General features: G+C 39.1%; 2 protein-coding genes across 2 annotated transcripts; one reads left to right on the forward strand and one right to left on the reverse strand.

The window, feature by feature from the left end:
* Positions 1 to 569: 569 nt before the first annotated feature.
* LOC126801002 (uncharacterized) lies at positions 570 to 3,615 on the reverse strand. The gene is made up of 6 exons (XM_050528439.1): positions 3,136 to 3,615; positions 2,985 to 3,021; positions 2,454 to 2,690; positions 2,301 to 2,348; positions 981 to 1,426; positions 570 to 851 (listed from the first exon to the last, which is right to left on the reverse strand). The coding sequence occupies exons 1-6, from the start codon at positions 3,435 to 3,437 to the stop codon at positions 779 to 781; spliced, it is 1,143 nt and encodes a 380-aa protein (XP_050384396.1). The 5' UTR covers positions 3,438 to 3,615; the 3' UTR covers positions 570 to 778.
* Positions 3,616 to 7,452: 3,837 nt separating this feature from the next.
* Positions 7,453 to 9,642, forward strand: LOC126799167 (F-box/kelch-repeat protein At5g15710). Its single transcript, XM_050526301.1, has one exon. It carries the CDS (start codon positions 7,874 to 7,876, stop codon positions 9,188 to 9,190), a length of 1,317 nt encoding a protein of 438 aa, XP_050382258.1. The 5' UTR covers positions 7,453 to 7,873; the 3' UTR covers positions 9,191 to 9,642.

A 9,642-nucleotide genomic window follows, 5' to 3' on the forward strand; every position in this document is an offset into this window, starting at 1 on the left:
TAAACCCTTAAACCTTGTTAAACCCTGTTTCTGTTTCTGGCCTTGAGCTTGTGAATTGTGATTTTTGCACTGCCCTTGTGTCCAGGCCCCCGGGGGTGTTTCTGCAGATTTTCTAATACTTAAAGACCATATTAGTAAATTCACGTAAGTCTTTAATCCGACTGAGGTACTAAAACTCATCTGACTCGTGTTTGGAACGAAAATTAGAACCTGTTATTCAATCACTTGCGAGAGAGAACTGATTCATTTCCATGTGTATACTAATTACCAAGACTGTTATTAGAGACTGTTTGCAAGAGAGAACTGATTCGTTTCCATGTGTATACTAATAATCAAACTTTGCTTCGGAAGGAGGTCTAATTACCAAGAAGGTCCAAATACGATTTACATTACATCGAAAAGTTGGAATCGAAAGGTTACAACTTAAATGGTAAGTTGAGTGAACGAACTGTTATTGAAATATGAAAGTAACCTTAACATTACCCCCATTCAACGTAACCTTGTGACACTTCCTGGTTTAGCTTCTATCAGACCATCACTCTGGACGTTAACATGTCAGGAACAAGAGATATGAGCAAGGGTTAGATTTATTAAGTTGGAAATGGAAATTTAAGTTGAGTGGATACATACTTGTTTGGTCTACTAGCTTTCCTATTTTCTCTCTCTAAGTATGAGAAACAATGACATTTCTACTATCACTCAAACAACCCCATTAACCAATCAAATAAATAGAAGACGGGTAAAATACAGATTCAAACTGTGAACACATTTTCATCCCTCATACACTGGTCGCCGTGGGCCTAAAACAATCGATATTGCAGAAGCCAACTGATCTGAACATCTCCCCGAATCTGCCAATAAAAGTCATTTTCAGAGTCAGTAAAAAACAGAGCTGTATGCGGTTCATGATTGTATTCACAAACAGGAAGAGTGCATACACGCAAGAAAGAAATGAACAAAAGCACTCATTTATATTTTACCGGTCAATGCTATTCCTTGCTTTCTCCGGCTGATCCACACTATTACTTGACTTTTCAGGATGATCCATAATCTTTTTCGTTCTCTCTCTCTTATCAGTACTAGCCCTTGACTTTTCTCTGCAGTCTGTGCTTACCCTAGGGTTTTCTCTATGGTCAGTACTTGATCTGGAAATCTCTTTATGATCTGGGTTGGAGCAAGATTTCTCCCTGATGTCAGTGCTTCCCCGGGGCTTTTCTGGTTGATCCATAATTGGTGCAAATCCCTTTTTAAGACGTGGATACTTCTCAACGGCCGACACAAACTTCTTCAGATGCTTGATGTACTGCGGATAGAGCTCCAAGTCACAATGGTTCCCTCCTTTTATCCACAATGGCTCGTACTTCTCCTTACATTGTTCCCAAAGTTGCTTGCCATGTGACCAATCCACAACATCATCAGCTGTCCCCTGCAAGCAAGAAGCAACCACAGGACCAAACAGCCTGAAATATTAAGATTGCTTCTACAGAGAAACTCCCTGTACGGAAGCATAACAATAATACAACCATATTCTGCTACACAGCCTAATGAAAAATGACATCTAATATATAGTAAATCGATCACACATACTCAAAACTGGGAAAAGAGAAAAAGAACAGATATGCACATTTATACTAAAAGACCTAGATACTATAAATTATAAAAACATCTCATTCATCTTGTAAGATATTTAAATTTGTATAGAATGATTTCAATCTTCGTGGAAAACAAGTAAACCTAGTAAAGACAAACTGTGATTTCCCTGACTACTAAACATTACAAATAGGATATGATGCAATATCACCCTAAACACCTATATATAGCTGCACATCATAGCAAAATTTGAAAATGTTTAGGCCTTTGGCTACAGGTCTTTACATATAACACGTAGCTATTTGCCTATTAATTTCATTAAGTTTAGTACCTCAACAAAATAAGATTTGTCCAGGTAAAACAGGAATTTCCTTCTATGAGATAGTAATCATGATAAAGAAAACAAGATACTGAAGCCCCTTTACTGTGTTACGTGTGTGATTCACAAAGTTTATTCAGATCATAGTGTATCCAGGTTCATGAAATGAGGAAAGCAAAGGAAAAGATGTCAACATGGTCACAAAACATTGCAGTCTTATATAATTATCAGTAAAGTCTTAGCAAGTCGAATGAAGTACTGGTGCATCAGAGCTCGAGTTGAGGAATCGACAGAACCAATATCTCCAAGCCCATTAATATCTTACTACATCTAGATTCATAAAGATCTCAGAAACGAAATGGATAAAGTTTAAAGGAAAGAAGTTACTCACATGGATAACCAACACAGGACAATTGACCAATGGTATTTTGTCGATATTCTGCATCATGAGCAGACAAAAACCATCAGGAGAAAACCATTGATATATGAACACTTCTGCAACATGGAAGAGCATACATCTGAGCAACTAGCAAAGACTAAATACCTTGTAAATGTCAAACCAGTATGATCGCTTCACCGGATACATGACTCGGAGTCCAGACATGATCGGGCTGTGAAGAACCACCGCCCTCAATTTTGGTAAACGAGTAGCCAGATCCAAAGTAGGCCCACTGCCAACTGATTGCCCGTATAAAATTACATCCTCCTCCTTTGAACCATACTTCTCTACAAGACACCTATACGCAGCTTCTATGTCTGCATAAGTGTTCTGCTCACTTGGCTGTTCACAAAGTAGAAACTATTAATCTCACCGACCAAATATAGCAAAAAAACTCCTTCATTTCTATCTCATCCTGAATTTGCTTCCTAAAATAGAAGACCACAGTAATTTCCCAATATAGAAAGCGGTGATATAAATCAACTCATGACTCATGACCAATCCAGTGTCTAAATCCCTGAAGCTTCATTTTCTTCTGATGGGAACTTTCTTCTTATATTAAATCATCTAAAATTGTCATTATTACTAAGACAACCAAAATCAACACAACTGAAATTATAAGTCCAAATCTCTCACCTTCCCAGTAGATTGTCCATACCCAGAATAATCATACCTGCCAAAATTACTCAATTACCATAAAGTTCCAAACTTTCTTCAATTATCAAAATCCACAAATACAGTAAATCAGTAATGAAGTGAAACAAATCAGAATAAGCAGTTGACTGACCCTAACAAGTTGACCCTAAGGTGAAGACTGAGCTCGCTGAAGAGCTCATACATCTGGCCCAGATCAGCCGCGTTGCCGTGCGAGTGCAGCACCGTGAGCTTGGCCGCCGGGTTCTTGAAGTAAACGGCGACGACGTCGTTCCCTCTCTTCGTCCTCAGCTTCAACACGTCCACGTTCGCCCTCGCCGGCACCCCCGTCATCCTCAGCTTCCCGCCCTCCTCCTCCTCCTCCACCCCGTACGACGGCGGCTGCGGCGGGAAGAACGCGAACTTCGCCGCCATCGATGACGTCACCGCCCCCATGGATTTTGACTCGAAACACACAAAAAAATTGACCAAAATTACCGGTGAATAAATTAATTGAATCGGATCATAGAGTAAGCTCAATTAAACCAAACTGAGCTGTGATTTGAGATTCGAAATTGGAAAATATACAGAGAGAGAGAGAGAGAATTTAGGGTTTGTGATTTTGGGGGAAGAAAAATAAAGGAGGAGGCTCTTTTTTCTGGTTTATTTTTCCGGCGTGGAAATGACGAGAGGGCACCACGTGGTATGTGATTTAACAAGGGGGCTTAATTAGGGTGACGGTGATGTGAGGGGGAGAGCGAGGTGAAAGCAGGACACGTGGCGGAGCAGGGGGAATGTGGTCCATTGGATCTTAAGGTTGATGATTTGATTAAGGATGAGGGATTAGGATAATAATGGGGGATAAAGATTTTTTTGTTGTTTTGGGGTTGTAACGGCTGGAAATGGAGGGTAGCGTGGTGGGCAGCTCCGTCGTAGTAGACAAGAGAGAGAGGTGTTGTTTTTTGGGTGTTTTGTGGTGGTGCTTGTTTGGACACATGCTTGTGTTTATGGTTTTTGGTCAAATTTTGGGACCTCAATTTTGGGTTGCTGTTGGTGTCATGCCCAACACTTTGAGATTAACTTGGTCATCGACTTGTTTTGGGTAATAATTGAGTTTTTGTGTTGGCCATTATTTGTTGCTATGATTATTGCTAGAGACCAAATGTTGCTCACACTTAGTATTTGGTAGAAAAATTAGAAAGTTCTGGATATGGTTATTGTTGTGTCAACCTTTTTTTTTGGTCAACTTTGTTGTGTCAACTTGGCTGATAAATAATTTGACGTGTAATTTAGGCATTACTAACTATTCAATTACCACAGTATCAGTGAATAATCTGTTTATAGGTGAACAATCAAACTACTTTACTTGGTTTATAAGTGCGTACATTTAAAAAATTACTACTTTGATTGTTAATTTAAGCTCCCTAAACTCAAGCAACCTCCTAATTGTAGGGTGCGGACATTCAACACAAAGTAGTCTTAAGCTCAACTAGTACACAAACTAGCTTAAGCTCAACTAGTAAGGTATGCTGAAACTGGCTAGTGGAAGCTAGAAAATAGTTTATCCAAACTTACATCCGCTCCCCCCCCCCCCCCAAACACATCTCTGGCCAGATCTAAAGAGGGGGAGGCTCCAATGCTCGAATCTCCTTTCCCTTGTCTTGTTTTAGTGACAAAGCCTCTCAAATCTCTTCATCTCTCTCATCCATCCCTATCCTCCCCATCCTTGTTTTCATTCTCTCATTATATGTTCTCCATTCCGTATTCCCCTAAATTTTCAATTTTTACCCTATATTAGGTCTCTTTTCAGATCAACTATATTTCTTTGTATGTCACAGCACGCTTTTATTAGCTGCACTGGCTCTGCTCGGCTTTCTCCCTCCATTCTTCTTCTTTTGTTTTGTTTGGCCGTGGTGAATGAGTTTGTCTCTCTTCATCCGGTCAATGGTAAAAATGAATTATCACTTATCTTATCGGGTCTAATTACCGTTGCCGGGGATGTCATTCCATACCTCATATTTATTTTTCTTTTACTTTGGTTACGATGCCACCAAGCATCTTTTTTCTTGGTGGTCGCATGGTTGTGACAAAAGACCCTTTTATGGGCTATGAAGTTTGATCTATGGGGATCTCATGTGCTCTTAGTGTTCTGTTTAGTTAGATTCTCCAGATGGCAATAAATCTGATGATCACTCTATCGAGTGTTTCAATTAGTGTCAGCGGCGACATGGCGACCTCAGTCTTTGCCCTCCTACAAGAGGTTGCTGTTTGGTTTATGTTTGGGGTTGTTTGTTGGTTCATGTATTTCCTTTCTTGTTTCCTTTCATGTGTTTGGTGTTGCTGTAATCGTGGCCCAGTTTTGGGTTTGTACTAATTGTGTTTATTAATGAAGTTCAGGTTAAACTGCCAAAAAAAACTTACATTAAACTGGTTTACGATTAGGATGAAGGCCGGTAACAATTATATTCTGGTATCCCCATTAAGGCTGTTTCTACTTTGAATGATTGATTGTGATGGAGACATAGTATCAAGCACAAAACGCTTTTATTTCACATCAAACTTTTATTCGAACATATATGCGATAATGTTAGATCATGCACACCATTCATATGTTGACTAACAATCAATGATCATCATAGACGATCATGCCGACACCGATATGGGTGATATTTCTGTTAGTATATGAATCTAGGATGGTGGTCCTCTTCCTCACTAATCAATATATCAACATGGATGCAACTCGATCAAATTGACTCCGGCAAATCACCAAAGAAAAAGAAAAAGAATCCGGCAAATCACAACAAAATCTTATATCTTTGAACCTCTTTGAACTAAGTATATTGACCAAGTTTCGGCAACAACGAACAATCTCACTTCTCCTATATACATGATAACCAAAATGATACAAACCCAAGTAATTTTTCTCAGTTCTCCTTATAGTAATGCTGTCTTGTTCATTGACTGCTATATTGAGCTGTTAGTGATCAAACTCCCTCCTAGTCTGAATTGAACCCAAATCTTATCCTACAATTGGCCAATAATATTGAATGTTTAATGATGAGCTATAGCTTCTGCAACAGCTCGATGATATAAAACGACAACAATGGCGCGGGATGTGGTGATGGTCAGATCTGACCACCTAGCTGACTAGCTCAACGATAAATTATATATGATTGAGATATTGACCAGCTGAAGAACACTAATTATATAGCCATTAGTCTTATCTTTCCGGTGTTCTGCAACAAACAGGATAGCCATAGGTTTTTAGTAAACACATGGGCTAAGCATCAAGGTTGATTTGGATGAGTTAAGCGCCAAGTGGACGAAGTTTCCAAAGGCGTTAAGGTTGGTAACCAAATGAAAACCGCATGCAGTTCAATCCTGTATGACATTGATATGCATGTCAACGATTTGAGATACAATTGTGGTGATAGTTGATATAATCAGTAGAGCACAGTGAATGGAAATTGCATGAAATATAGTCCTTTCAGTTGCACAGATATTGTATGCCGAACACGATTAAATTGGGGTTGGTTGGTTGTCCTCATACCAATCCAAATTTATGTACTTGTATGACTAAGATGTCTTGGTTCAAGAAAATTCGATAGATTAATTATCGCATGATGCTTATTACTGTAGTCTCAAACTACTCATGTGTTATATAAGATATGAGATATTGTAAGCAACTAAATATAATGAAAGCGAGATTGGATGACTTTTGGGCATTAGTATGTATTTATATGTAATAGTGCAATACCAAGAAATTTTAAGCCTTTTATCACCGTTTATAGCCTGATTTTTTAAAGGCGATTTTATTATGATGTTGATTTGAAGAGAAGAATGAGTACATACATTGTGAATTGTGAATTAAGTTTAATTGTATATCAAAAAATTAAATACCATAAGAATCTATGCACCGAGTATATTAACCTATAAAGTATGTTTTGGTAATTTCACCATTAGGTGATTAGGAAATTACATGTTCCTAATCTAAATCAAAATGTATATAATCACATTAATAAAAAATGATATCACATTTATGCAAGTAGAAAAACGCAATGTGGTACCACAACCTCATCAGGTAGATGAAAGCTTATACTCCAGAAACTTGGTGGAGCCCAACAATCTATATACAAGACCAAATTGGCCTGTGGTAAAATTTACGCATCGGGTCATACTTCCCTATTCTCCACATTACACTCTCACACCTAAGTCATCAAATCTCCACCGTTCATATCACATACTGCAGAAAAATGCAAGTCCCACACATTGATTCGTCTGACGTGGCGGCATCTGATAAGATGAGTATAAGTGTATAACAGCTTGTGCAAATTTGAGTCTGCACCAGATTGAAACCGCAGATAGATTTGCCATGGATGATTTTGTCCATCATGTCAAATAGTGACAAAAGTAAATCAAAACCCCAAAATGTTAAAAGAACCAGTCTTTGAAGCTGGACATAGGTTTTCTCTCATTTCTATGTCAAATCTCAAATATTCTTCTTCTGTGCTTCAACAAAGCTTAAAGCAAACCCAGAAAGAAGGTACTTCAATCCAAAAAGGGGACCACAGGGCAGTGAAGGGCTTCAATTTCTTCTGGTAATTGATTAAAAATCCTATCTTTTACCTTGTGCCAATCTTACAGAAGGTTATGAATTTTGTTTGGATCTGACTGAAAGATTAGAGGTTTATGCTTTGTTGGAATATCTACACTGTAATGCTGGTGTTTATGGTATGATTGTTGAAGTTATCACTATATGAATTATGGGTTTTTTATCTGATGCTGGAAAGGTTCAATCTTTTGGGTTGGGAAGCATGGATTGAGAGTTTGGAAATTGGGGATTAGGGTAGAATCATTGAAGTGATATTGGGTTGTTTAGGTTTTTGAGAACCATGGATGGTGCTGGGGAAGCTTCTGTTTCTGGGTCTGCAGTGTCTAGTGTGAAACCTATGCGAAATGGGTTTTCTGGTGAAGATGATAGGTGCCCCAAGCAAGTGTCGCCTATTAGAGGCAGTGGGTCAAGGAATACAAGCCCTTTGGGTTGTGTAAGGTCAAGAAACACTAGCCCTTCTAGGCAAAAGGTGGTTAAGACAAAGCCGAGGGGATTAGATGAGGAAACAGCTGCCACATTTGGTAAAGCAGTGCACCCTGATGTTCAAATGGAGGATAATATTTGGGCAATGCTGCCTGAGGATCTGTTGAATGAGATATTAGCTAGGGTTCCACCGTTTATGATATTCAGGCTCCGATGTGTTTGTAAAAGATGGAACGCCATTCTACAAGATAAAAGCTTCATTAAGTTCCACTCGCAAGTGCCGTCTCATGGGCCCTGTCTTCTCACGTTTTGGAAGAATTCTCAAACTCCGCAATGCTCAGTGTTCAGCTTGCCACTGAAAACATGGTACAGGATTCCATTCACATTTTTACCGCAGTGGGCGTTCTGGTTAGTTGGCTCTTCTGCTGGTCTAGTTTGCTTCTCAGGGCTTGATGGCTTAGTTTTTAAAACCTTAGTGTGCAACCCTCTAACACAAACTTGGAGAACTCTGCCTAGTATGCATTATAATCAGCAAAGGCAGCTGATAATGGTTGTTGATAGGAAGGATCGATCATTTAAAGTTATAGCCACTAGTGATATCTATGGTGACAAATCCTTGCCCACTGAAGTGTATGATTCGAAACTCAATATTTGGTCAATTCACCAGATAATGCCTGCAGTTAATCTATGCTCTTCAAAGATGGCATATTGTGACTCAAGATTGTATTTGGAAACTCTTTCTCCACTTGGTCTGATGATGTATCGGCTGGACACAGGTTACTGGGAACATATTCCAGCTAAGTTCCCTCGATCATTACTGGATGGTTATTTGGTTGCTGGCACCCAGAAGCGTCTGTTTCTAGTTGGAAGAATCGGTCTCTATAGTACTCTTCAGAGTATGAGAATTTGGGAATTGGATCATACGAAATTTATGTGGGTGGAGATCAGCAGGATGCCGCCAAAGTACTTTCGGTCTTTGTTAAGGTTATCAGCTGAGAGATTTGAGTGCTCCGGACAGGATAACTTAATCTGCTTCACATCTTGGAACCAAGGGAAGGGCCTTCTTTATGACGTGGATAAGAAGATGTGGTCTTGGATTGCAGGCTGTGCTCTTCAGTCATACAACAGCCAGGTTTGTTTTTATGAGCCAAGATTTGATGCTTCCATCTACTAAAGCTGAAAGTACTGCTTTGCAGTTCTTAAATCAATCAAGGAAATTGACGAGGGGATATCTTCTCTAGTCAGCATCTCTCTCTTGATTCATTCTTGGCTAATCATTTTACTGCGGCTCTATTGCAATGACAATGCGGATGCATTTCCGACTACATTTTTGTCGATGACATTTCATTGGATGCAAATTGCGAGCTTATAACCCCAATCAAGGGATCCTTGACGTCGAATGACTGAACAAGGTTTTAGTTGGAGACTGAGGCTTTAAAAAGTGAACATGGGCCAGGCGAAGAATTGTAAGATGGCAATTTTTCCAACTCTTGTACACTTTATAAAATCTCTATCATATCCAACTTGTAATAAATCTTCAATCTTCGTGGTGCCTTGCTCATTCCATTTAGTCATTTACTATCTGATAACCTTTTCGCATGGTTTGTGCTTTTGTTCCAAGTTCAT

Source organism: Argentina anserina, chromosome 6 (genome assembly GCF_933775445.1).
Source record: "Argentina anserina chromosome 6, drPotAnse1.1, whole genome shotgun sequence".
NCBI classification, from domain to species: Eukaryota; Viridiplantae; Streptophyta; class Magnoliopsida; order Rosales; family Rosaceae; genus Argentina; species Argentina anserina.